Source organism: Psilocybe cubensis, chromosome 3 (assembly GCF_017499595.1).
Source record: "Psilocybe cubensis strain MGC-MH-2018 chromosome 3, whole genome shotgun sequence".
Classification (NCBI taxonomy): domain Eukaryota; kingdom Fungi; phylum Basidiomycota; class Agaricomycetes; order Agaricales; family Agrocybaceae; genus Psilocybe; species Psilocybe cubensis.
The window spans coordinates 209,227-236,096 of NC_063001.1; the positions used below are offsets into that span (position 1 = coordinate 209,227).

The 26,870-nt window shown below is 45.3% G+C and overlaps 12 protein-coding genes and 1 non-coding gene across 13 annotated transcripts; 3 read left to right on the forward strand and 10 right to left on the reverse strand.

Moving 5' to 3' along the window:
- Positions 1-91: 91 nt before the first annotated feature.
- Positions 92-557, reverse strand: JR316_0002894 (uncharacterized protein; the record flags this gene model as incomplete). Its single annotated transcript, XM_047888678.1, has 2 exons — positions 92-345; positions 398-557. The coding sequence occupies 2 exons, from the start codon at positions 555-557 to the stop codon at positions 92-94; spliced, it is 414 nt and encodes a 137-aa protein (XP_047751052.1).
- Positions 558-582: 25 nt separating this feature from the next.
- On the reverse strand, positions 583-1,083 carry JR316_0002895 (uncharacterized protein; the record flags this gene model as incomplete). The annotated part of the gene is made up of 3 exons (XM_047888679.1): positions 583-636; positions 751-839; positions 915-1,083. 3 exons carry the CDS (start codon positions 1,081-1,083, stop codon positions 583-585), a joined length of 312 nt encoding a protein of 103 aa, XP_047751053.1.
- An 853-nt stretch (positions 1,084-1,936) lies between these two features.
- On the reverse strand, positions 1,937-2,843 carry JR316_0002896 (uncharacterized protein; the record flags this gene model as incomplete). Its single annotated transcript, XM_047888680.1, has 5 exons — positions 1,937-2,002; positions 2,055-2,176; positions 2,228-2,330; positions 2,384-2,608; positions 2,661-2,843. 5 exons carry the CDS (start codon positions 2,841-2,843, stop codon positions 1,937-1,939), a joined length of 699 nt encoding a protein of 232 aa, XP_047751054.1.
- Positions 2,844-3,201: 358 nt separating this feature from the next.
- Positions 3,202-3,273, reverse strand: JR316_0002897. The gene has a single exon. It is a non-coding gene; the product is annotated as a tRNA-Glu (tRNA).
- Positions 3,274-4,754: 1,481 nt separating this feature from the next.
- Positions 4,755-6,054, forward strand: JR316_0002898 (uncharacterized protein; the record flags this gene model as incomplete). Its single annotated transcript, XM_047888681.1, has 2 exons — positions 4,755-5,607; positions 5,675-6,054. 2 exons carry the CDS (start codon positions 4,755-4,757, stop codon positions 6,052-6,054), a joined length of 1,233 nt encoding a protein of 410 aa, XP_047751055.1.
- Positions 6,055-6,306: 252 nt separating this feature from the next.
- Positions 6,307-7,059, reverse strand: JR316_0002899 (uncharacterized protein; the record flags this gene model as incomplete). Its single annotated transcript, XM_047888682.1, has 1 exon — positions 6,307-7,059. One exon carries the CDS (start codon positions 7,057-7,059, stop codon positions 6,307-6,309), a length of 753 nt encoding a protein of 250 aa, XP_047751056.1.
- A 399-nt stretch (positions 7,060-7,458) lies between these two features.
- JR316_0002900 (uncharacterized protein) lies at positions 7,459-8,214 on the reverse strand (the record flags this gene model as incomplete). The annotated part of the gene is made up of 3 exons (XM_047888683.1): positions 7,459-7,704; positions 7,773-7,839; positions 7,898-8,214. 3 exons carry the CDS (start codon positions 8,212-8,214, stop codon positions 7,459-7,461), a joined length of 630 nt encoding a protein of 209 aa, XP_047751057.1.
- Positions 8,215-8,708: 494 nt separating this feature from the next.
- On the reverse strand, positions 8,709-9,272 carry JR316_0002901 (uncharacterized protein; the record flags this gene model as incomplete). The annotated part of the gene is made up of 3 exons (XM_047888684.1): positions 8,709-8,843; positions 8,897-9,073; positions 9,132-9,272. The coding sequence occupies 3 exons, from the start codon at positions 9,270-9,272 to the stop codon at positions 8,709-8,711; spliced, it is 453 nt and encodes a 150-aa protein (XP_047751058.1).
- Positions 9,273-10,777: 1,505 nt separating this feature from the next.
- On the reverse strand, positions 10,778-12,713 carry JR316_0002902 (uncharacterized protein; the record flags this gene model as incomplete). Its single annotated transcript, XM_047888685.1, has 2 exons — positions 10,778-12,422; positions 12,472-12,713. 2 exons carry the CDS (start codon positions 12,711-12,713, stop codon positions 10,778-10,780), a joined length of 1,887 nt encoding a protein of 628 aa, XP_047751059.1.
- A 1,202-nt stretch (positions 12,714-13,915) lies between these two features.
- JR316_0002903 (uncharacterized protein) lies at positions 13,916-14,272 on the reverse strand (the record flags this gene model as incomplete). The annotated part of the gene is made up of 1 exon (XM_047888686.1): positions 13,916-14,272. One exon carries the CDS (start codon positions 14,270-14,272, stop codon positions 13,916-13,918), a length of 357 nt encoding a protein of 118 aa, XP_047751060.1.
- Positions 14,273-18,193: 3,921 nt separating this feature from the next.
- JR316_0002904 (uncharacterized protein) lies at positions 18,194-18,755 on the forward strand (the record flags this gene model as incomplete). Its single annotated transcript, XM_047888687.1, has 3 exons — positions 18,194-18,334; positions 18,393-18,569; positions 18,621-18,755. The coding sequence occupies 3 exons, from the start codon at positions 18,194-18,196 to the stop codon at positions 18,753-18,755; spliced, it is 453 nt and encodes a 150-aa protein (XP_047751061.1).
- Positions 18,756-20,903: 2,148 nt separating this feature from the next.
- On the forward strand, positions 20,904-23,675 carry JR316_0002905 (Multidrug resistance protein fnx1; the record flags this gene model as incomplete). Its single annotated transcript, XM_047888688.1, has 16 exons — positions 20,904-21,147; positions 21,212-21,347; positions 21,397-21,556; positions 21,615-21,655; positions 21,714-21,744; positions 21,807-21,848; positions 21,905-21,951; positions 22,010-22,100; positions 22,154-22,225; positions 22,294-22,344; positions 22,402-22,639; positions 22,700-22,884; positions 22,946-23,066; positions 23,127-23,218; positions 23,286-23,438; positions 23,499-23,675. 16 exons carry the CDS (start codon positions 20,904-20,906, stop codon positions 23,673-23,675), a joined length of 1,881 nt encoding a protein of 626 aa, XP_047751062.1.
- An 860-nt stretch (positions 23,676-24,535) lies between these two features.
- Positions 24,536-25,110, reverse strand: JR316_0002906 (uncharacterized protein; the record flags this gene model as incomplete). The annotated part of the gene is made up of 3 exons (XM_047888689.1): positions 24,536-24,670; positions 24,733-24,909; positions 24,970-25,110. 3 exons carry the CDS (start codon positions 25,108-25,110, stop codon positions 24,536-24,538), a joined length of 453 nt encoding a protein of 150 aa, XP_047751063.1.
- Positions 25,111-26,870: the final 1,760 nt, after the last annotated feature.

Consider the following 26,870-nt stretch of genomic DNA (forward strand, 5'->3'; position numbering starts at 1 on the left):
CGCAAAAATGTGTTACTAGAGGTATACCGATTTATAACTACTAGGGCTGTAAGGATACATGATTGGGTAACTAGGGCACATGACAGTTGAATTAGACTTGCTGGGGAGAGGGAAGCTCATCACGCTTTGGCACAAGCCCGGGAGTAGCATATAAAACTACCGCAAGGATCTCCGGAAGTGCTAACAGGGGATACCAGAGATGTTCATTATCTTGCTTTGTAGAACTCGATATGGTGGCGAGGGAGAATCCTTCGCGGACAAGGAGAAGTGCTGAGATACCCAATAGTATTATCAGTCCGTGTTTCTTTCCAAGGCTTTTTTGCCCTTCAAGATATTGGTTCTTGCCTATCAAAATCGGTGAGAAGCAGAGCCGATGATATTTTAAAGAGTAATTCACCTCCAGACTCCATCCTCACCAACAATATTGTTTGGAATGCTTGAAGAACTGTGAGAACGAAAAAGATGATGACGCTAACTTTGTGCAGCGTGGCGGCTGCATTTCCCTGCCCATTGTTATGAGTTGCTGCGGAAACGCCGAGGACTACTGCCACAATCATGGTCAACCTGAATATACGCCGATTCTTAATCAAAGTTAACAGTGGGGTTTTGGGAGGCGGAGATCCGCATAAGAGCTCCCTATTAAACACGCACGTCAACCTTTCAGCATACTTGTAAGAATATTGCGAAGATATCGGCTTACAGGTCAAGGACAAGAGTGTATGCAGAATATAAGAGACCAAAATAACCTACGCCGAATAGAACCTCGTCGGCAATTACGAGTCCTAAATTCCCTCCCGCTGTACTTGAGCCCGCAAGAACAGCGCGGATAGCAAATCCGGCTATTCGTACTTGAAAATGAGTGCTCACATGTCAGCGCACCTGGCGAAGTTACAGTGAACGCATTAGACACTTACTGGTGCAGAAGAATACAAGTACAAAATGCACATATGTGGGCCGGAAGTAGGACTGGCGTATGAACCATCCCAGCAGAGGAATGTAGAGGGCAGCGAATACAACAGCCGCTGCCACGGAATGGAACCCAAGGACTTCGGCGTAGTTTATTTTCTCTGGATTGGAGGACATTTCTCAGCAAAGGGTTGGGATGTGATAGGAGAGGGGATGAATATTTGAGGGAATTATAAGTACGGATAACAGTATGCTCGTTCTTATACGGCTGCATCGACAGGGCAGCATGTGCCTGCGTCGATCATCGACGTTCTACCGTTTTGGGCGGCACATAAAAATAGAACCTGTGTAATTCAAGTTGTTATTTGATTTCATCCTTCCATAGAACAGCTGTTCAGTTGGCATACATCTCCAAGTAAATATAATGACATACCGCGCTCTGAAGCAAATATAGCCGCATGTTACAATTATAGCACAATTTTTAAGTTATGGAATGTCCATCGCTGTGCTGGATCGCAGTTGAAATAACCGGTGCTCTTTAGTAGAAAGGTATAAAAATGTCACCAGATGCCTATCCTCGGTATCAATAATCCACCGGGAATATGGCTATATCAATGCACGTTGATTGAAGCAGTGCCTGTATGATTGCAGACGGTGAAATTCAATCCCTAACTCAAGAGTCGTATTCAGTTTGAATTTGAAAAGGAACGATCAAAATGATTTATGTCCTAAGGCTCCCGTGTATCCATTCGTATCCGGTATAGAGTGCGAGTAGTAGATATGCGAACCAGGTATCTTATGCTGCGCTCACCGCAGTCAGAAGGTCTGTTTAGCGTGCAAAATGGACGTGATTGATTTCCATCACAATTCCCCTTGCGTATCCGTTCAACTTTATTCTACATCGGCCAGTTCACCTCCGGTTTTTCTCATCTTAATTACTTCAGTATCGAGTATACTCGAGCTGGAAGCCGAGGACCAGATGTTAATTATAGCAAGTCAAAGGATCTAGCTGTTTGGTCTTCCTATAAAGCTAATTCTTTATTCCTGAGTTGAGCCATTTCCCGAGACCCATCCCTTTGTAAATTTTATCAAGACCCTGAATATTGGTTACTTACATGAGCGACATGAATTTGTCCAAAATCACTCACAGTAGCAGTTACGACTCCTTTCAAAAAACTGTCGAGACCAAAGCCCTTGAGAAGATTCCCGAGAAGGTTGAGAACGCCAGCCAGAAGAAGGCCAACACCTCCAACAATTTGTGTCAAAGGGTCTAGGAATCATGTCATAAACCCAGGACCTGTAAATGGAGGTATGTACTTACGAGTCAGAGCATCCAGCAATGGTCCAAGGTCCCGTTTTGCCTTTGGGAAATTGTTAAGTTTCTCTTTTGCCCATTGCACTGTTCCTTGGACCTCTTCGACCAACTAAAATCGTCATTGAATCAAAGTTCAGATAACGTAGAAAACTAGTGACGTACTACTTTCAGAGCCTCTGCGAGTCGCTCTTGCTCAGGACTAGCTTGTTCAGTCTTAAGATCATGCTGTGCCTGCTTTGCTAGACGGCCGTCAGGATCTGAACCTTTGATCGCGCCGTTTGTTTCGTTCAAGGCTTTCTCCGTCTCTTCAAGCAAAGGTCTAACCTCCTTCACCAGGGCTTGCTCATCCCTGTCATCTTCCTCCTCCGCTTCAAAGCTTTCGATGTTCTTAATAGCGGAATCAATTGGATATCAAGATGAACAACCAATCAACACTTACCTTGCGAATCATCTGGCAGAGTGGCGATACGTGAGCATTGGCATCTTCGATGATAGAAGAAAGACGCAAAGCAAGCTCTTTATCGGTCTGGGAAAGCTTGTCGGACTTCTCGTCATGATTGACACCTTCGTCAATTTTCGGCTGGGGAGTAAAGTCATGCTGCCCTGAGAGTATTTCGGCCATGTTCAAGGGGGTAGTATGATCTTGGGAAGTCGAGTTGCCCATTAAATGTTGCCATTAGATGAAACATGACATCACGATTGTGGTGCGTAATATCTACGCCACAGTCTTGTCCTGTGGCTTTCCAGAGACAGTTGTCTCATCGTAGAACTTGATTTTGGGTCATTTTGCAGTTTACAAGGTCGGTCTACATCGACAAAAATGATGCCAGCGGTACTAGATATTTTTTTCAACTAATTGCAAAGTAAGTCAAGTTTCATAATTTGAAGACAAAACAATCATTGAACCTCACACAACTGCGCAACTTAGAGGTTTTTTGGTGTAGACTATTTCAAAGAGAAATAAAATGACATCGAAAAAGTTCCGATACGGGGAATCGAACCCCGAGCTACCGCGTGAAAGGCGGTAATGTTAGCCGTTACACCATATCGGACTGATAATGCCGTCAACATATTTTTATATGATGTACTTAAATACATCTTTTGACTTTTCTGAGGAGCTCCAAGTTCCAACATTTTTCCTTGTGTTTGTTTTCCGTTTTCCTGATAATTTTTTTTCACAACTTTCTCGATGGTCACCGCAACCAACAACATGAGAGTTCTTGAAATGATGATCGAAAGTCTGTCGATTAGGCTCGCTCACTCGGAGTCACTCCCATCAGTGATTTCAGTCAAATGTAAGATTTCAGTAATGTTGCTTGATGTGACTACATTGTCTTACTGAAAGTAAGGCTCTCCACCCTCACATATACGTAATAAGTTCAAAGAATGTTTGCTAATATTTGTTCTGCTCTCGCCTTGGTCCCTACATAGGATAGCTCCTGGACCACTTTTATTAGATTATTTCTTGGATGGTTACGAATCCTCCTTTAGGAGGATTCATTTTTATATCCTAGCCTTTTTTGAAATTTCAGGTCGATCTTTAAAATTCAGTGGCCGTAAAAAGCCTGAATTCCTGGCTTTTTGCAGGGAATGAGATGCTTTTTGAGCAGGAAATGGCTCGGAAAAAAGGTAGGAACTTCAAATATCTTACCACTTGAGAATCTGTTTGAATTTTCAAAGGTTTCTTGTCACTCCCACATTGAAGGGTCAATTAGTTACCTACAGCAATTAAATTCCTATTCTTCACCGTAGCATCAAAGGCCTACTTACTTATCTAGACCCAAATAGTTCACTAGCTGTTCATCACCGTAGCATTTATGGCTTACTTGTTTATGTAGCTACCTACCCCTTAAACATCAATGATTTCATTCTTTCCAGTCCAATCTTTGTCTTCAAGCCAGATAAAATTATTACTGCATTATAATGACCTCCTATAAGATATTTTTTATAACTTACAACGGAATTGATGACAGGACTCGTAACTGGCGTGCGTAGCAACGGCCCACCTTACAAGTATCCCGTCTTATGTTCGTCTTATGTCCGCGTGGAACTTTGTTCTCTATCATGTGTATCTCAAGACGTGAGGACACTGGAGATGAAAATAATATAGTGTGCGACCTATGTATGGAATTGAAGCTGTACCCTATTTGATGGATCATCCAGAAGGTTCCTAACGGCTCCCTTCAGCACCCTGATATATTTTCTCTCTATTCCAATCTTCAGTTCGCTTGAACTTCTGGAACCAACCTTCCCTTGGTTCTCCTGCGATAAAGGAGACTATAGGATCCGAACCTTACGTAACTAAATTTTCACCTTACTGACTAATGGCAAGCCGCTTTCAGCTTGTCTCTCTACGGCGTGCTTGTGAACCTGGGACTACTTGAAAGTTACCTACTCGACACCTTTCGATTGCTGGAGGGGATCATATCACACATGTTCTTGCCGGTGATGCTTCAAATTATCGGTAGTTCAATCAGGTCTACTGACAGCACATTGTACATTGACTTACAGGGAGTCATTCCACTGCCCACCCATGGTCTTAAACTATAGCGAATCAGCAATCGAACTTCCTCTGGAGATAATAGAGCTCATAATTGACGAACTCTTCGCAAGAAATGATAAAGCTACCCTGCGCAACATCTCGCTTACATCGCGTCGTTTTGTCAATCGTTGCCAGAAAAATCTTTTCCACACTATCGATCTCGAAGACAGGTGCATGTCAGGGGAAGAATATTATCGAAGGTTGTTCTATACAGTGTCGACGACACCCAAGATTTGTGACTACGTAAAGGAGCTCCGCCTCGTGGATACCTACGTATGGAACAAGGACGAGGATTGGTTGTGGTTGGCGACAGAGGACAGTATTTGTGATTTATTGGACTACCTCCCCAATCTATCTTCCTTTTCTCTCAAAGTCAACACTGGTACCCCAAACTGGACAGCTTTCAGCCCTTGCATCCGACGCTCTCTCATCCAACTTGCACAGCGACCATCCATCGTGTCATTCTCCCTCACTCATATCCATGACTTTCCACCTACGCTATTCGTCACCTTGGCCACAATCAGGCGGCTCGAACTAAACGATCTCAAGGTGCACGATCTCTGCCTGACATCGTCACTCGGTGTTGCTCTCAGCCTTGCCACGATACCTATTCCGAGGTTGGAATCGCTGGTAATCAAGTCTGTGTCTTCCGCGACTCTGTACGTTCTGCGTAATATCCTGGATTTATACCCGCGACCATCGCTCAGAACTTTGCGCGTAGCCCAAATGGACGATAAGGATGAAGAGATGATCAATGAGCTATGGAGTATAATGCAATGGGCTGCCGACACCATCACCGAATTAGAATGGCGACCTGCCACGCGCCCGCGCACACCTGCAAATAGTAAGTGCACATCCTAGCATTGAGCTGCTAAATTAAAAATAATGACATGGTTTTCTGTTCCGCGTAGTGCCACCGGCCCCTATCGACATCCGGATTTTGAGCCATCTTGAATCGCTCCACTTCCTCGTCAACTTTCACTCCGAGGACCAGCCGATCTTCTCCTCTCTGCTCGATTTGCTTTCGAGGGTCTCGTCCGGATATAATTTTTGCGAACTCGTCATCGAGTGCATGTTCGTCAAGGCCGTCGAATTGGTCGCTTGTGGAAGCGACTGGCTTGCCCTGGACACCATGCTGACAAAACCAGAGTTTGATGGGTTGAAGAGGGTCGTATTTCGTGCACGACCTGCCCATTTCATGAAACTCCCTGCTAAAACAATCCTGATGGAACAGCTACCCGTGGCACGAGCAAAAGGGGTCAAACTCATCTTTGACATGGATTACCCATGATCTAGTGTTCATCTCTATCTATATTTTCTCAGCTGTTTTTCTCCTTGCATTCTCACTCACAGAAATTGTTATAGACGTTCAGTATCTCATCATTAGAAATTTTAGACTGTTCGGAATACCATGCCATCATATCCCTTTTCTCAATCGTACTCACGTATGCAAAACTGAATTAAGTATTTGGGGATTAATAATGCATGCAACCTGTAAGAGAGTTCGTAATCTTTGGTGAGTCTGACACTACGTTATCAGAGTTCAATACCCCGTCTGCCCCCTGAACCCACAATTGTTTGATATCCCCCCTACGACTGTGGAAGTGTTAAAAGCCACATCCCCAACGCAATCGCCATATTCGTACGCCAAACCTTGTGTCCCGATGGAACCCGAATGCGTGGTGGTTGGATTCCCAAAGATCGTCCTCTGGTAGGGCAGACGCTGGCAGTGGTTTGGCGGCTCGTAGCCGTTCCATGGGTACCATTCAACGAAGCCGACTTGGCTACCTGTAATGCCCTGCGTACCAGCAGGGAGAGTGTAACTCCCGATGCGTATGCGCTGCCTTGTTACTGTATCAATCGCAGTGCCCACCCAAACATTGCTCCCCGCGGTCTTGACCTCGAAGTTGTACTTCCGCCCATATACTCCATTCCATTCGACACTACAGGATACTCCTGGTCCGCCATCCGCTCCTGGGGTGCAATTTGGATCGTTGGTAGATGTACCAGCAATGAAGCTCGAGAAGACGCCGTGGAGGACTGACTGGCCTCCGTTGTCTGGCCTTGGTTGGATTCCGGTATAACCGACGTCATTTTGGCCTACGAACCCGAACTGCTGGGCAAAATAGTAGCCCTCGATGTGGTCCGCTTCGGCAATCGTGAGCGGGAAGGTAATGTCCTTCAGCCCGGTTCCAGGTACATTAGACACGGTCCATTCTGTGGCAATCAAGGCCAGGGAAGCAGGAATGAGACAGAGCAGCGAAGCAACCGCAGAAATTGGATTGGATAGCTTCATAATGATATGTGTGATGTATTGCTGAAGTACCAATTGGTGAAGAGTATCGTGGACTTTTATAATGATTCTGAACGACGGACCTTTACCTCTCCGGCGCCTCTTTGACGCACGCTATTGATTGTTTGCAGCATATATACAGGACTAGATCCAGAATACTCCGAATCGACCATGACAATGTTATATTTAGATCATTAAATTATCACATCGAGAACAGTCTGGGTGATTGTACGGTCCAATTGGTCGAGTTCAAAATCTCAGGCCATACAATATGATAAAGGTTTAACCTACTGGTGTCTGGCACGGTCGCGATGTGTTACTCGACTGCGCTCCTATTCTGAGGCATGGAGCTGCGGTAAAGTGGCCGCAAAAAGATATTGATCTATGCAGAGAAAAGCGAACCTAAACACCCCAGTCTCCCACATCCATAGCCACTGCTCTGCCTACATTCAATTCCTCGGCCTTTTGGCCCATACGATTCTTTAGTTCTAGAATCAAAAACGATAGAACCACAATATCCCTGATTTCCATCGCTTCTGGCTGTAGTGCTAGAAATGCCTTGTGCAACACAACCTCGCCATCTACCACCCGCTTTCTGGATTTCTCAAACCATGCAATCGGACGGTCAGGATCAGATGCGAGATACAGCTATCCCAAATGGGGCACACGAGGACGTCAATCTTTCGTGATGACCTGAAGTGGACTATTTCACGTACCGAAATTTGGTTCACTATTGATGACTTCCACATGTACTTCCTTCCATTTTCTTCGAACGTTGCAGGGCTGGAGGTGGGCTATAAGTATCAAGTCTCGCAATCTCTATATTACAAGTGAACCTCACAATTTAATTGTAAATATCCCTCCATATTTCAGCCAACTCTTCGTCTTCATAGTCTCCCTGCCCCTGATAGTGATTTTGTCCGAAACAATTTCCCTCCTCTCTATCTTTGCCAATGGGACTCCGGGATCGTCTAACGGCGTTGTAATTGTTGTCTCTGTTATGGCCAAATTAGACTTGACTGTGTACAGAGGCTGTCCTTCGTTTCCTGCTCGGAATATGTTGGTGTTCTTCAGGTTGTCGGGATAAACAATCAAGACTTCGGCGGGTTCGTTGGCATCGATGAACTGGGGATTAACAAGGGTGATCTGAGAATTCATGGTACTATGACCTTGAAAACCAGGTTTGAATGTATTTTTATATACTGGAATTCCAAATTACGATGGGGCGGTGTTTAAGTCGCTTGAAGTCGCTTGGGAGATCAGGAGGGTACGTATCCACGTGTTCGGACACAATCAGCCAAGAGTTGGAAGCGTGGACTACATAGCCATTCTATATAATATTGAGACCAGGATCAATTCACAAAGTCTTTCAATACACTGGTTTCAGGGCGTGCATGTTCTGGCCTTTGTGTAGGCGGCAGAATTTTTATTATGGTTTTTAAACAATCCGTTGACGCCGGTAAGTGTTTGAGGAAAACAAGGAAAATAACACCCGAATTTCTTCCGAATGCGGTGAAAGATTAACGATGAGGCTGTCCATTTGATTATATAGTTAAACGTACAAGTCCATCGTAATAAAACAGTAAACTATTATTTTATGAATCATTGCAAAGGTCCGTGGTTTAAACATCACACTAATATCGTACTCCAAATCATACATTGATTGTGATAGGTTGGAGGACACCTCCCTTAACGAGGACGGGGCTTCCATCCGTGCCGTTGATGTTATAAATGTTGGTCACGACAACATTGTATGGGGAGTTGGCGACGAAGAATCCGTGAGGCACCTGGAGGGACACTATTAATCATCATGCTCCTTCTTATTTTTGTATCATCTTACGGTGGTAGTAAACGAATCTGACAGAGCTCCGGCGGGGATGGCGCGACGGGCGAGAATTATAGCTTGCTGGAATCCATTGTTGAACTCAGCTGGCACCTCAATGGAGTAATCGAGGAACTCTGGCACGATTCCAAAGCGTGTTACTCCACAGGTGAGGTCGACAGTGATGCTGATAGACTAGATATGCAAATTCAGTAACCCCGGCAATATGAAAAATGACTACAGTAAAACTCACATCTCCTGCACTAACAGTCGATGGAGTCACGCTGGGAATGCCGAACCTCGTGGCTTGTGGGCAGCTCTGGCGAGCAGCGATACTGGTAGCAGAAGCAAGACCAACAAAGGAGAGGACAGCGGCGGAGATGGCAAACTTCATTGTTGAGTTAAGAAGAGTGTTTTGGGTGTTGGAAGATCGAAAGCTTGATGGTGCTGATGCTTGAGCTGGATGATGATTCTACGACTTGCATACTCCACCTTTTATATGTCGATGGTGGGCACACCCCACAGCTCTATAATTCTGCGAGCGTAACGGATCGTCGGGTTTGAGTGAAAAGCGGTCATGCGTGTCCGCCTTACTCAGGTAAATTACATCCACCGAAGGGAGCATACAGCTGTTTGACTAGCGAACATTAGTAGATACTTCTTTGACGGACTGGTCAGACCGAACGCTGTGCTTACTGTTGTGAACTCTGTTAGCTTCGGCCACGCAGAAGGTTTTTTGAATGAAGTGAGAAATTTGATGCATGCTATATCATGGCATTTCTTCCAGTTTGTATACTCTATACTTCGTTCAAAAGTACAGGTCAATTCGATATGCACTTACCGCCTTTTCGACCTCAACATCGAATGTACAATGGTCCGTTGTTCATTGTCAATTCAAAAATGCGGCTTGCACTCACCATACATAACTAGGTCTCCTTCAATAAACCAGACACAGCTTACGTTGAAGCGAGCATTGAAACTTTAGAACTTCGGTGACCCCGGATTGTTGTATTCGTAGTCGAGAACTTTCCTAACAATTGATCGATGGATCGGTTAAAGATCGTCGGATGACAAAACATGAATGAGTCACGACATCAACGGATCAAACATCATGCATCAACGCTTGGCAGACTTACATTCCGTTGAACGCCCTAGGGAAGCCTAGGGATCCATCCAGCTGGTCTGGTTCGCAGAATTTCAGCCTCACGGCATGGTGGATTAGTAGTTGACTAGCACTCTAGGATTTGAGCCCAACGGTTATTTCTCAACCCGCTTCACAATCTGATCTCTATAAGTGCCTACAGTTCCCCTGTCTGGAATCGGTGTCACTTTATTATGTTTCTTACGAACCATCACTTGAGCCCAGGAATGTGATTCGACGAAGGCTGCATCGTCCTTGCTGCGTAACCTCAACGCAGTGCATGTCGCCAGCCGCGACCGCCTCATATCAGACAAACAAGTTTACTCGGATCAAGAGCAGGACAGAAAAACCACCTGTACTTCAACTTCCAAGCACCAGGTAGAAGTTGCCCGATATGTTTGAATCTAAACGCGTATTATCGTGATGAACAGTAATCGTTGGGAGACTTCCACCGACATACAAATCAATGCCAGAACGAAAACGAATGGTCAGTGGCACGCACGATTCGTGAGTGATCCAAAGGGTGCAGCAATGTAAAACCTACCAGTGATCCTTACCTTACCACATACTGTTAACAGCTATTGCATTCGCTTAAAAGCGAAATTTGAATGTTCAAATGCGTTTGAGTTTCGCGATAAAGTTTACACAGGCATCCTTTTCCTTCCTTTCCTTAGTCCCGAACCATCCCAAAGACACCGTTTCGAACGACAGCATTGTCATAAACACTCACCCTGGGCGATCTCCTCAACTCAAAATCCTCAAATTTCCTCCAACTCGCACTGTTCATCACCCTCACCTTGCCCAACTTTACCGTCCTCACTCAATTCCTTCTCCCGCTCCCTCGCCAATCTACCCTTTCCCCTCGCAAGATCTACCTCTTTCCACCGCCTTTCTGCCTCACCAAAGAGACCCGAAGTCGTTGGGTCCGCATAGGTTCGCATGAAGAGCGCAACCTCTTGGTCCCAGAGATTTTGCGTTTGTTGTGCGGCAGAAGTTTCCAAAACACACCGCACGGCCTTCATAAACGCATTCACGACTGCGAGGTTGTGCAAGGCCAACAGCGCGTGCGCTCCCATCTCGTGTGTATGTAGAAGGTGGTGTACGTAAGCGCGCGTGTGTGGTGGACGGTACGTGGGTGTAGCTTTATTTGTGGGCGAAGAGTCGGATGCGGATACAGTTGAGGACGAGGAGGAAGTGGTAGTGGAAGATACTATGGGGGATCCCTCTGCCGTATACGAAGGTTCATCTGCACCGTGAAACAACCGTCCATCTACTCCAACGACCACAGGGGAACATGCAGCGCACGGACACACGGGTATGTCATCATCCTTCTCTCCTACCTCACCTGCCCCGCGGAACGAACCCGCAAACGCTCCAAAATCAAGTGCATACCACTTTTCATATAAATTATGCCCGATCTCCCTTTTCCAGTACTCACGTTGGCCTGCACGCGTCCTGACAGGAAACTCGAAATCCAACGCAACGCCAATGTCCGCCGCGCGCTGTGCCCATGACGCGCCGAGCATGTCCGCGCCGAGGTGCGTGATATAGTACAGCATTTCATGTGGGGAGGTAGGGTTTGTAATAATAAGTGGTTTCGGCGATGGTTGAGAGGAAGAAGAGGAGAAGGACGGGAGGACAGAGAGGGAGGATAAGACGAGCGGGGCAATAAGTTCGTAATCGGGTGTGGTTTGAATGGGTGGTTCTGAAGCTGGGGGCGCTTTTGCAGGCGCTGCTTCATCCGCCCCAGCACTCGAACTCGCACCTACCTTGCGAGCTGCGGCCGCAAGTTCAAGCTTCAGCGGCACTAGATCGACAACGTACCCCGACACACCCTCGTCCAGCGTACGTAGCGGCGCAAGGGCGTCCGCCTCAGGCCCATACAATGGTTCAGAGAGCGATGCTGCGAACGCTTTTCGTGCAGCGGGGGACGTGCCGCCTGCGAGGTGCACAAGGACGGGTGGAAGCGGCGGTGGCGGGTCTGATGATGTTGACGTGAGCGATACCTGTTTCCCCTTCCCTCTTTTCCCAATTTCCGTTGGTGGCAGCAGTGCAGGCGCGGTCCTCAGCATCCCCGCCAGCCAGGCTGTGCTTCGCTCGATACTCTTCGTCAAGCGCTTCTGCGAGTATGGCGGGTCCGTATACGGCGTGTCGCTCAGCGCAAAGACTACATCGGGCCTGCTCCGGGCGGCATACTCGCGCCACGCCTCGGGGGTGAGCTTGCGCACACCGCGTAGGGTCGAGACGTTAATATACGTGTGAGAGTTGGGCGGCATATCATGTGCTGCTCCCGGGTCGCGAGCGGTGAGCGCGAGGAGGTGAGAAGAGGGTGTAAACCCGAGGAGGGTGTGCAGCGGTGTCGCACCGGGTTGGAGGAGCGGTAGCGGGGGGTTCTGTTCGAGGCTGCCACGGTGTGAAGCCAGACTTTTCGGAAACGAGGAGGAGGACTCACAAATTCTCGAATGGCACATTTACCCACTTTATGGCTGCACTTTCACGGTGGTGGTCGCGCGAGAGATGGGGCACGACACCGCGCGACGTGCTGGTGATGAGATTGGGCGTCTGTATGCGCATTTCCTTCTCCGAGGCGGCGCGGCGCGAGACGAGCGTGCCCGTTCTTGCTCCACATGGAGAAGTCGTGGTGAGAGAAAATGTGAGTGTAGTAGCTGCTGCGAGGACAGCTGGCTGCGACATCGTGCGGAGTGTAGGAGTCGTCGTCGTGAATTATGTTGTGGAAAGAAAACCAAGGTAAGCAATTTTGTGATCGATCGTGATCGGCGCTGATCAATTTATTGGGGATAGCAGATAAGATAATTTGGACTAACTTTTCGCCTTATTACTACGCGCATATAATCAGACGCTGAGAGGGGATGTATATCTGATGGTTCTGAACAATCATATGATATGATTGTTCCGGACACCGATCGCAGAAAAGAGCCACTAAAGAAGCCTAACAAGAAAAGTTAAAGAAAAAATGGAGTATATGCGCATATACTCACAAATTTAGGTGAGGCAGATCCTACGGTCGTGAGTGGAAACATCTATTGACCTCACCGTGCGATTCAGAGCCACTAAAGGAGCCTAACAAAAAAAGTTTAGGAAATGATGGAATATATGCGCATATACTCACAAATTTAAGTGAGGCTGATCCGACCGTCGTGAGTGGAAACGTGTATTGACCTCACCGTGCGATTCAGCGCCTCGTTTTCAACCTCCTACAAAAAATGGTTTTAGTCTACGTAACTACGCATCTATGTATTCACCTCACCATGTAATTCGGAGACATCTGCTCCTCGTCTCCGACCTCCTGCGAAAAGGCTTGTATTCCAGGTATCGATGCATACAGCGAGACCATTTAACCCCGTGAAAGCGCAAAAGTGTCTTTGACACACAGAGGCAGAGATGATGGATGTAAGAAGTTGAGAAATGGGTCAAACCCTGTCCTCTACTCATTTCTTTGTTTGGTGCTGATTGGTCACAAATTCACACAACGGACTTTGAATTACCATTTCGGCACAAGACTCAAACAATCCTGTCACTGTCGACTAAACTAATTCGTATCGAAAATATCCTAAAGTTGAATTTTAAGTCTTTAATTCGATCTCAGAGGAAAATTTTGATTATTCAAATTTATGGAGGGAGTGAAGAGATTTTGCCGCCTCGGCCGGTGATATGACACTTAAAAGTCCGTCATCGTCACAAACCCAAATGGCTAGGCTCGTGCCCAGCCATTTCTGACTCAGCCATTTCGAGCTCCGCTCGGTTTCGTCAGAAACGGCTGGGCGTAACGAAGCACTTCTTGTCGAGTCACACAATGTCACAAAAGACTTAGTCAAAATCCACGGATTTCAGAGGGACCGAGGTATGTCATTCAATAACATTTTACTCCACAACGCTCAATCCAACTCGAAATCGCCCTCGTCACTGCTAATCAACTCATCTGTGTCTACTTCCTCATCCTCGGCATCTATCTCATCCATATCAAAAGCAACATCATCTTCTGTCAACCGAGGTAAAGTGGTATAATCACTTTCATCTATGTCTTCCAAGTTGGAGCTGAATATTGCATTTAGATCCGGGTCTTCGATTGTATCAGGTTCGGTTTTGACATCTTGGTCGGCCGGTGGAGTATCTGAATGAGCTATCTGTTCAAGGAGCTGCAATTTCTTGAAAGACAGGTTGTATTCGGCAAGCGGGTTTTTTTCTCCTGCGGTAAGGTTGTGCAGTCCTGTGGCTCGCGGGAACGTCAACATCACAAGGTCACGCTCTTGTCAACGAGCCACAACAGCCATCTGTTATTTCACAAATAGCAATTCCCAGTCCAGCCACTTCTCTCGTGTACTCGAGTCCCATTTACCATTACCCAGCTTTGCTTTCTACACCACAGCATCCTTCTACATCTAGGCTACTATCCCAACTATTACTATCCTCAGTCTCTCATAACACCACAAAGAGGATACTATGACCCATATCACCACACATCTCAACCACTACCACCACCACCTCCTCCTCCTCCTCCTCCTCCTCCCCCTCCCCCTAGTACATTCCCCCTAGTACATAGTCCTTGTCAAAAAAAAAAAAAATGTATTTTATAGCCTATTTATCTGAATAGATTGTGACAAGTACATTCTGAAAATACATACTTGAAAAATACTTTTTTTTGGCACTGTGGCCACTTTGAGGGAGGCGGGGATGTGTGAGAATCGCGAAATTTCGCGAATTTCGCTAAGTCCCAGTCACAAACTGTCATCTCGACAAGATCGTCCAAGTTCTGCCCAGACCTTCTGAGGTGACCTTGATTTTCGCAGTCCGATCCTTGTCCGCGCGATCCGGTTGTGTTCCGGTTGATGTTTGGTCGTACAAACATTGACCCGAGGTATCGGATCGGGACCAGAAAATCAGGTCACCTCAGAAGGTCTGGCTTGCGAGACTACCAAATGGCGCCGAATAACAAATGCTACGACACCAGTACATTATTACTACAGTTCTTTGTGAAAATCGGAGTCTATGTCGCATCCTTCAATTGAAGGTAGAAAGGTAATTATAACCATCATCCATCATGCGAATGACGGCAGCTCAATAGTAGTGCGGCGCTTGAGAATTGGAGGACAGGTGGTTTCGGTTTGTTGTTCTTGATCACAGTATATTTGTTGTCCCGCATATGGTGGTTATGATTGGTAAAGTGAGATGTGCTGAGGCGGTGTAGCGTAGAAGGGATGAAACACCCTACGTCTTAATTACGGGGTGTTCATGATTATCCATGAGATACAGAACGGCCTGAAGGCGCTTGCCAAGCACGGTAGGACCGCACAGTATCCAATTATATTATCGCGTATGGGTCGATGCCTGACCAGGGAGTTTCAGGCTTCTCAGAAAGGAAAAAATTGACAGGCAGAGATCAGGATGTGAAAGGAATCAAGTATGAACGACTCACTGTTACAGTCAAAGGATATAATTCATACTGTGAGGCTAAAACTCTGTGAACCAGGCCGCCTAAAGGTCTGCGTAGTCTAATTTAAAGCTCTCAGATACGCGTGGCCATGTGAACGGGAGCATGTGACACAACATGGAATGGTAGAATAATCAATCAAGGTGTTTGTAATTCATACAAAAAGGAGTTGGAAGGCTTACAACTGTTTCTTGATGACAGATTTTCAGTGTACTACCTACAGGGGATATCTGCAAGAATACCACGCGGCAATGTGCGCACATTGAAGGGTGTAGATCAAGTAGTCATTGGAAGAAAAGCTGCCCTTGCCTGGGAGGCGTTGATGTAGATAGGTGGGCGGGTTCTCTGATCTCTCATTGGGTGGCATTCTTTGTGAATTGTAAGTGGGGTTTGGAAGGTGTTGTTGAAAGTTATGGGTTTTATAACTGCTTTTACTATGTTCTACTGTGTTAGTTTGGCTTGAATGGCTCTTCATCATGCGCCATTCACAGTTTTATGTATATGTTAGAAAAGACAGATATTCTTCCGCTCAAAGGCATTACACGCCACCAAACAGTCAGTTTGTAAAGACGATTGTCTCTGCTTTAATTTCATTGTACCTGTTCAATCAACAATGGTGTTTTCATGCAAGGAAGATATCCGTTGAAAGGGCATATCCGCCTTTGAATCATATTATAACGGATAATTTTAAGGCAAAGCTCACGGACACTGCGGGCGCCGACCGCTGTAAGTTAAACATACAGCAGTAAACTTACATGTCTTATGTAAGTTTAGGTGTATGTTCAACTTACAGCATATGTGTCGGGAAAACAAAAATTTAACAAAGACATATTGTGTTTGGTGGCTGTATGCCGACCAAACACAATTGCTGTAAGTAGACTGTAAATAGAATAAACACCTAAATTACACAAATTGTGTTTGTCCGTTGTTAGTAAAACATACACATTTTCTGTAAGTAATACAAACAGCACTTTCTGTAAGTAAAATTTACACACAAAGAAAACAATTTGTGTATGTTATACTTACACAAGTTTTTCAATTCATTTAATGGTGTTGTGTGTAAATTTTACTTACAGAAAGTGCTGTTTGTGTCATTTACAGAAAATGTGTATGTTTTACTAACACCGGACAAACACAATTTGTGTAATTTAGGTGTTTATTCTATTTACAGTCTACTTACAGCAATTGTGTTTGGTCGGCATACAGCCACCAAACACAATATGTCTTTGCCGAGTGTTTTTTTTTTCATACACGTGTGCTGTATGTCGAACTTACAGCGAAACTTACATAAGACATGTAAGTTTTCTGCTGTATGTTTAACTTACAGCGGTCGGCGCCCGCAGTGGGACCACCTTATTGATCTAAAAATACACGTGCATTAAAAACACACACATTCCCTGTGCGTTATTCTCGCTTTCTTACATAAACGAAAAACTTATCTTTTCTTTCCAATTGAAAAGAAAACGTTAGCAATACGAAAGAATTTCCCAATACATGATGAGTGCTACTCAATTCTCTTTTTTACGATGTTGTTTAATTTTTAAAACCATGTGGAACAGTTTAGCCGACGTGCTTGGTAGTAAATTCATGTGGTGTATACTGATGGTGTGCCTTTCTGAGTTTGAATGAGCTTGAAAGCGGCCAACATGCCAACCGCAGCAACGGCGTCTTTTTTCTCTTTGCGCACATTTTCAGCTATGGCTGTCTCTCTAACGCGCGAGTACGCGCCATATTGGAAGAAATATATACGAATAGGGGGATTCTAACGAAGATGATTAGATGGCTACTGATAACTTTGAGAACGGCCGTTCGGCATGGGTATTGATAGATTCAAATACCGCCATGATGTGCACCACATGAATTTACTACCAAGCACGTCGGCTAAACTGATCCACATGGTTTTAAAAATTAAACAACATTGTAAAAAAGAGAATTGAGTAGCACTTTTAGAATTGAGAAGGACTATGGCTTGCAATCCTGTGTCGTTGGATATTTAACGGAATGCAAACTTGCTGGGCAGAGCGAAGCTGAGCGGTGATTAAATGTTTGATCCGTCGAGATCATGACTCATTCGCATTCTGTCATGCGACGATCCTTAACCGATTGGTTCAGTCACCAATTTGACAATCCGGGGTCACCGACGTTCTAAAGTGTTTCAACGCTCGCTTCAACACAAGCTGTGTCTGGTTCATCTAGGGTGAGTCTAAGGCGCATTTTTGAATTGACAATGAACCAACGGACCATTGTAGATTCGATGTTGAGGTCGAAAGGGCGGTAAGTACATATCGAATTGACCTGTACTTTTGAACGAAGTATAGAATACACAAACTTGAAGACATTCCATGGTGTAGCATGCATCAAATTTCTCACTTCACTCAAAAAACCTTCTGCGTGGCCGAAGCTAACAGAGTTTCACAACAGTAAGCACAGCGTTCGGTCTGACCAGTCCGTCAAAGAAGTATCTACTAATGTTCGCTAGTCAAATGGACGTTGTGTGCTCCCTTCGGTGGATGTAATTTACCTGAGTAAGGCGGACAGACATGACCGCTTTTCACTCAAACCCGACGATCCGTTACGCTCGCAGAATTATAGAGCTGTGGGGTGTGCCCACCATCGACATATAAAAGGTGGAGTATGCAAGTCGTAGAATCATCATCCAGCTCAAGCATCAGCACCATCAAGCTTTCGATCTTCCAACACCCAAAACACTCTTCTTAACTCAACAATGAAGTTTGCCATCTCCGCCGCTGTCCTCTCCTTTGTTGGTCTTGCTTCTGCCACCAGTATCGCTGCTCGCCAGAGCTGCCCACAAGCCACGAGGTTCGGCATTCCCAGTGTGACTCCATCGACCGTTAGTGCAGGAGATGTGAGTTTTACTGTGGTCATTTATCATATTGCCGTCCTTACTGAATTTGCATATCTAGTCTATCAGCATCACTGTCGACCTCACCTGTGGAGTAACACGCTTTGGAATCGTGCCAGAGTTCCTCGATTACTCCATTGAGGTGCCAGCTGAGTTCAACAATGGATTCCAGCAAGCTATAATTCTCGCCCGTCGCGCCATCCCCGCCGGAGCTTTGTCAGATTCTTTCACGACCACAGTAAGTCGTGTCCTATAGGAATAAACATCAAGGCTGATCCTGTTGTTCTAGGTTCCTCACGGATACTTTGTTGCCAACTCCCCATACAATGTTGTCGTGACTAATATTTACAACATCAACGGCACGGATGGAAGCCCCGTCCTCGTGAAGGGAGGTGTCCTCCAGCCTATCACAATCAATGTATGATTTGAAATGGGTCATTTGGACCACGGACCACGGACTTTTGCGATAATTCAATACACATATTTGATTGCATTTATTGTTAATACATTTTGGCATATAAATTTAATTATTTCATACAATTGGACAAATCGTACACTGATATTTGCACCTTTTGACTTAGATTCTCATCCACAAGTACGATTCAGTATATTCAAAATGAAGTTACATTTGAACGGATAAGCAATTTACTCGAATGGGCTCATTGCTCACTTATGTGATTGCACATCCACTATCTTCATAATAATGCCATCGCATCGAAGTCAAAACCTTGGAGAATAAGCCTGGTTATTATATTCTCAAAGATGCCGGCGAGGCCAAGTGTGGTCCGCTCAAGTAAATGTTGTGATTCTGGGTCCCCCGCCGGACGTATCAGTGCTGTGAATTTGATAACATATTTCACCCTCTGCATAACCTGTCGTCCAAAGGTTTCAGCCCATCTATACTCATCAAAGAATTTCGAGAAAAGTGGCTTTCTTCCATTTCTGAAATTTATCATCTCCGCTGCCCTTGTCTCCCTCGCTGGCGTCGCGTCAGCCGCAGGTATTTCACTTGAAAGTCGCCAGAGATGCCCACAGGCAACACGCTTTGGCGTCGACTGTGTAACACACAGACTGTCAGTGCAGGAGACACAAGCATTTTTCATCAAGTTAGCACATCTCACACCGTGAGTGCACTTTGCCTCTACGTTCAGTAACGATCGACATTGACCTGATGTGCGGAGTGTGTAACTTGGGAATCGCGCCGAATCTCATGGACTATATGCTTGAGGTGCCTGTGAAGTTCAAAAACGGCTTTGAGCAGCCCATCGTGCTTGCTCGACGCACTGTAGCACTTGAATCCCTCTCTGACGTTCACGTTCATAGCCATGGTAAGCCCTGGTTCTCAATATATACAATGATTAGTAGACGTTCACATTCATGGGTGTCTGGAGTAATTTTGTAGATCCCACATTGTTTCTTCCTCGCTGGCGCGCCTTACAATCTTGTTGTGACCAACATGTAAAACATCATGGGGAAGGCAGTCCTGTGGTTGTGAAGTGTTCTCCATCCTATCACCATCAATGTCTGATGGGGCCAAGCAGTCGCTGGATTTCAGAGTAATGGCCGTTCAACTGCAGATATATTATACCGTTGTAAAAATAACTACTGATGTGTTTTCTTTGTTAAACAAACATCCCTGACGAAGAGCAAGGGTCAAAGTAGAGTACATAACAGTTGATAATCGAGTGGCTGTCTTCATTACCGGTAAAGTCAGTCATATCACATATTACGTGAGTTTTTGTGGTATTATATCTTCCAATTTCGGTGAAGGAGATAGTTAAAGAAGTTCACTGAGGTCTAAGTGCTATAGCTCTAAGCTTGATGACGGTGAGCGTCTCCTTCTCACAAGAAAATGATCGTGCGTCCGGAAACTTACGAGTCCGCCGATTCTTATCCACGGGGCGCTCGTTTAGTTACTCTTTTGTGCACGTTATACCATCATCGAACTCCATCTAGAGCAATCTCCAGTAACCTTAAATGACAAGCGGGACAAGCTATGGCTAAGGCAGATAAAGCAAATTTGATAAATCTCTTCTTCTCTTTGTAATTTGTATCGATTATGGACATGTGTGCTTGTCCGTTTCCAAAAAGAGCGTACAATTGAGCCCTTGTATCATCCACTAGCATGCATGACGGAAGAGTGGACCGACTGAGGGAATGAACCTCAGGTACATTCTCCTCGATAATCAATACTTCTCCCGCTGTCCATCGCTCAACTTGTCTACCTTGGAGACGATGGCGTCAACCAACCTGTCTAGAGCACTATTATCTAACCAAACAACTTCGCATAGTTATTAATAAAACGACAGTCTTCCAATACCCATCGGCTAGGTTCGACAACAACCACGAGAATTTGGTAAAAATGGCTTATGTTTGACGCCATTGTCTTGGCATTCATCTGCCCCTGTACTTCCCGCCGGAAGCATGAAAGCAGGTTTCTATAAACAAAACGACGGTGAATAGGATATAAGTTCAAACTATCGAATGATAGTCCTTAGATGCTGTTGATATCACAAGGCATCCCAAGAGAGTGAAGCTTCAGCTGCAACAGAGTCATCCTCCTCTGCTCACAATGTCTCTCATCTTTACGGATCGCAGTCGCCTTATATACCCAGCTTCTGCTACATCTAGATCTTCCGCGACAGGAACGATACAGACCCCGAAGTATGGATCAGATTCAACCGTCGACCGCAGCTTTACTTCTACACTGAGGTCTGCCTCTTCCGATTCCTTGGGTCCGCTTGATATCTCTGCAAATGCAAGGCGTCGAATCTTGGCTGGTATATGGCTTAGCCAATTTCTTTCTTCGCTCAATCGTATGTGTTCAGCCATCCATTCATCATATCTTGGATATGATTGACATATAATTCATTTTTGAAGTGACCCTGGTTCCAACAAGTCTGTCTCGTCTACCCTGTCAACAAGCCTCTGGAGCGCTAATCGTCTTTATTTCAGTGCTGCCTTCAATATCGTCTGAATTTCAACGAGCAAATGAAGCAAGCTGGGTGGGCACCTCGTAAGTCCTTTATTCCTAAATACCGAATTGTTCTTCAATGATATGATAGCTATCTCCTTGCGACATGCACTTTCACACCGCTCTACGGACGACTAAGTAACGCTATGGGACGGAGAGGCGCCAATCAGTCTGCGGTCTTATTTGCGATGGTGGGAATCCTGGCATGTGGGTTTTCCAGAAGCATGTCAATGCTCATCGTCTCTCGATTCGTGAGTTGGCTACCAATGTATGTCTTTTTCCAGTTTAATTTTTTTTGTTTTATCTTAGATTTCGGGCATGGGAGGAGGTGGAATATTTACTACCTCTTCGTGAGTATTTCCTACAACTATAGTAACCTTAATGTTCTAAGGCGATGAAATATCACAGAATCATCACTAGCGATATGTACAGTTTACGAGTAAGCTCCTTTCATCCACATACTATTGCCTCAATCGGGATTGATCGTAAACACGATGCCAGAGTAGGGGTTACATACAAAGTATAGGTGGAATTTTCTACGGAGTAAGCGGCCCATCTCCGGTGAACCAAGCAACATCTCTTAATATCAATGTTTGTAGCTTGGTATGGGACTAGGAGGTCCTATAGGCGGTCTCATAAATGACTGGTGCGTAGTGCAAAATTTTTTCAGGATCATATCTAAGATACCGTACGCACGCGATCAGGCTTGGTTGGAGATGGGCATTTCTAATCCAAGTCCCATTGTTTACCTTTTCACTGGTACTGACGAGTTGGAACTTGACGTACACCCTCCCTGTAAGCTATCACATATATAATATTCATAGAGTGGCATGTTTAACGTGTGACAGGGAACTGGTAGAAGCCCTAAAGAAATATTGCGAAGAATCGACTATGGAGGAACGTTCAGCCTCCTTGCTGCTGTACGTAGTTATCTGATTTTCCAAGTCTTTCTTTTCGTTGTTTCCTTCTATATTAATTATTGTCACAGGTTGCTTCAGTGCTTCTATTTCTGAGTATGAGATTCAGCGAAGGCCTTCCTGTCAGTAAACATCTTATTTCCTTCCATGTGCGCCTACCCAACCATAACTTCCAATAGCTCGCAAGCCCATATGTCCATGTTCCCCTGTGTTCCGCCATATTCTTTATCATGCTTTTCCTCATCATCGAGGTTTATCTCGCGGTAGAGCCAATCCTTCCAGCATATCTCTTAACTGAGATAGTTCCGGTATTGATTGGGCTGAGCAACGCGCTGGTTGCCGTGTGTAATCTTTCAATCACCTATTTTTTCCCAATGTGGTTCCAGATTGTGGCAAAGAGCTCTGCAAGCAGTGCGGGTACGTCTATACTTCAATAACCGAAAGATATTTATGATTGAGATTACTACTTTTATATAGGATTGCATCTCCTCCCTAACAGCGTTTGCATATCAGGTGGATCGTTCTTCGCCGGGTACATGATGCGTCGACACGCAAGATATAAGACCCTGAATGCTGTCTTTGGAATCCTTCCTTTCATAGCTGCCTTGCTTATGACTCAGATGCGGGTAACGTCGCATTGGGTACATTTGTGGTGTACTATCGTAAACCTTCCCAATTCCAATCACTACTTTTTTGCAACTAAAATGTTACGCTTGTTTACAGATGCCTCTTGGCTTTGGAAATGCCGTGGTACTGCAGACCATGTATATTGCACTAGTCTCAAATCTTCCAGACTCACAGATGGCTGTTGGAACTGGATTTGTGCAGCTTCTGCGTGGACTAGGTAGGTAACTTTCGTTCATGTCATATTTTGATTGATGACTGATTTTGATTTCTATTCAAGGACAAGTGGGAGGTTTGGCAGCTGCATCTGCCGTGTTCCAGTCAAGGCTCAGTATTGAGTTACACGCCCGGCTTCCCAACGTGTCGGAAGAGGTTCGTATCCCTTATCGCGCTTGTAAGCTCAGCCTTAAAATTAATTGGCTACTTTTTTCTCACATAGTTAATCCAAAAAATTCAACATTCGTCCAAATTGGTCGAGCATTTGCCTACGGATATTCAACAAACTGCCAGAGATGCGTATGCAGCGAGTATACAGTGTGTATTCATTCTTGCGGCCTGTGCATCCTTGATGGCATATATTGTGCGCTTGCCTGTACGTTTGATCTCGATGATATATATATCAGGAGTTGGAGACTTATCTTTCCGAAAATAGATTCCGGATAAAAATCTGGCTGCCGATGAGAGGCCACCAGCGGTTTCCGAATCTAGACGAGAAAGTCAGACCTCTTGGTCGGATAACGACTCATCCTCTACGCTAGATGAAGCAGAGGTAGAAGAAGACAAAGGCTCGCGAGAGTCTAGTCACCGCCGTCGTATTGAATCTGCATAGCCTGGGCAGTAGGTGTTAGCACCAACGTATGAAGCGATATTTGAGTTACGATTAGCTTACAAAGATGTAGCAATATAATTTTTACGCTTCCCACATGTCCTTCGTTCTCGGCACTCTATGTAGGGTGTATTCAAGGGGCCCTCCCCGGAGCTTACCGAGAAATCAACCCTACCCTTGAGGTCAAGGGAGTGGCTGTGTTGCTGGTGCGGCAGAGCCTGAAGCTTGAAGGCCTGACAAGTCACAAGCAAAACTGCCATTTCACACAATTATATTGTGGTTCACGTATACCTATGTGAACATATTGTAAGCCGATAAAGCATGCACTTTCTGTCGTCAATATTTGAGGTATAATCATTGGATTGTCGCTCAACACAGCCACTCCCTTGACCTCAAGGGTAGGGTTGATTTCTCGGTAAGCTCCGGGGAGGGCCCCTTGGGTGTATTTCATGCTTGGACACAGTCGCCGCCAACCTTATTTTCACAACACGTCAGATAAGGGTATCAAAAGAAGTGGGAATATTTGCATATCGTCCTCTTCAAGTTTTCACGGTAGTCAAAACTATAATTGACCATTAGGCCAGATCCGCCGACTTTGGGGTAGAAAAGATCTACTGATAGCTACAGTTGTGCTTGGGCACTCATTTATGATTTGATTCGAAGTTGGAAAGTTATCTTACAAGTCTTTCATTCTCCGCCGGTAATTCCCGCTGACCTGCGCAAAGCACGCATTGAAACGCGCATTACATTTTTTTCTTTTCATGTACGAACGCATTTATAATCCAAAAAATGCCTACTAGACAACTAATAAACTTGGGAGCATTGTTCTACATGCGCAAGGGCAAAGAATCGACTCCTACTCATCAAACGATGATTTTGATAGGTTCAAGAACACCACCTTCGACAAGAACAGGACTTCCATCGGTGCCATCGATGTTGTGGATATTAGTCAGAACAACATTGTATGGCGAATTGGCGACATAGTATCCATGAGGAATCTACAAAAAATGCGGAGTTAACTCTCATTCACAGAACAACCGAAGCGCTGAGATATACTTACCGTGGTCGTGAATGAATCAGAGAGGGCGCCTGCGGGAATTGTACGGCGAGCAAGGACAATTGGAGGCTGGAATCCGTTGTTGGCATTGGATGGAACCTCAATGGTGTAATCGATAAACTTCGGAATAATCTTAAAGTTCTTCACCCCGCAGGTAAGGTCAACAGAAATGTGGATGGTCTACAGAATTAGACATGATTAACTGTCAAGTATATTTCAACGTAGCATGCAGAAACCTACATCGCCTGCTTTGACCGTCGTTGGGCTAACAGTCATGACACCAAACCGCGTGGCTTGTGGGCAGCTCTGACGACTAACAACGGTAGAGGCGGAGACAAAGCCAGCAAAAGAAAAGAGAGCGGCGGAGACAGAGAACTTCATCGTTAAGTCAATGAAAAGGTTGAAGTGGCGAGTGTAAGTGGGTTGGCTGTTTCTGAGGAGAGCAGTATGCCTGGACTTTGTATCTTCAATGTAACCCACCTTTTATAATGTCTTGCCATGCGCTAATTATAGTTTCAATATCGGTCCCAATGACTTCACAAGGGCATACATGCCCGCAATTGGTACGGACACACTCAGCCAAACAACGGAGCTAGATGTTTTCCACTGTCAATTTACAGTTTAGGTAACTAGGTTCAGCAGAGATATTAACAGCTGAACATTACTCGATGCTTCTTTTTGCCTTATGTCACTCCGAAGCAGAAAACGTCGCGTTCATTATATTGACGTTCGTTGAGGTGCGTCTCAGCCGCAACAGCAAAATAATTGCACCTCCTTCAGCACAGCCGCAGGTATTACTATGAAATATTGAGTCGAAGCAATTAATGCAAACGCTGACTGCTTCACCAGCATTCTTACTCTCATTCAAATGCCTTTCCTGGTTTAGGGACTGTTTATGCACTACCAAAACTCACTGGTGATTACAAGGGTTTCTCGGACTCGCGTTACACGGGAGTGTGGAAACGTGCTGTCTACGAAGGACGCTAATGAAGCTTCTGACTCCTAGCTATGTCTTCATCACAGTCCGTGGCGCGCGGGCAACATTTTCGGGGCAGCTCACGTGTACTTACGTTCTAAATACTGTTGTCTTTACCTAAACCAGAGTCAGGGAAGAACCAGCAAATATGAGGTCAATTCACCCTTGACCGAAATTCGCGGTTCTAATTGTTGTTAAGACCAAAGACATTTCACAATGTATCTCAATAAGTTATAGCTGAGCGCGTCGGTGGCGACATGAAGCCGACTTAGGCGACTACACCCACCTGGAAGCAGAGCTAGTAAACCACAAACTTTGCGGTTTAAAAATCAAAGTAAAGTACTCTACACAGCTTCCATATCATTGTATCAAGTGTTGAAACACTGGGAAAGGGACAGAGTTGTCTTTGTGGCTATTGAAGTCCCTTTGAGAGAAAGCTGTTTCCGACTGCTCAGTGGCATCAAGTATGATAAATAGCGCCCTTGAATCACTCAAGAAATGAATTTATGACACCAACTATGTAGCTCCGCTGCTCCCTGGGATGTTGTAGTTGGACTCGCTAATAAGATTCAACGCTGGGCCAGCGACGCGACCATGGTCGTGAGCATGCCCTAACAGTCCACGCAGTGCACCGGATGGGATAGCACCCGCGCAAGAACCAGAATCTAGGAAGCTGTGTTGGCCGCCCGGTACACCCCCAACTACACGCTCTAAGGGATGCCCCCCATTCGCTTCTATAACATTGAACAGTGAGGTAAGCCAGCAAATATCCTGGTGTGGCAATGGTCGCGGTTACGGTTGAGATTGCTGACTAATTTTTGGCGCGTACACCCAGCCTTTGGCATTTGCCTAGGCCCTGATATTTGTTGACTGAGGTTTGGCGTATAACCATCAGGATCGAGACGGTAACCCCTGAGAAAGTCTTGCCATTTTGTTCGATTTCTCCGAAGATATTCCGCGTCCCAACTGCGGATACGCTAACCATGGTAGCGATAATTATAAAGAGTCAGTACGAGATAAACATTCTATAACAAGTGTAAGAAAACTGAACAATTCGTCCGTCTGTTTTCGAGGGCCAACTTTATTGGATATTTGAACCAATTATAGCTGTAGATTGCATCGAAGGGATTTTGTTGACCAATGAGACTGAATGAAGAGTAGTAAT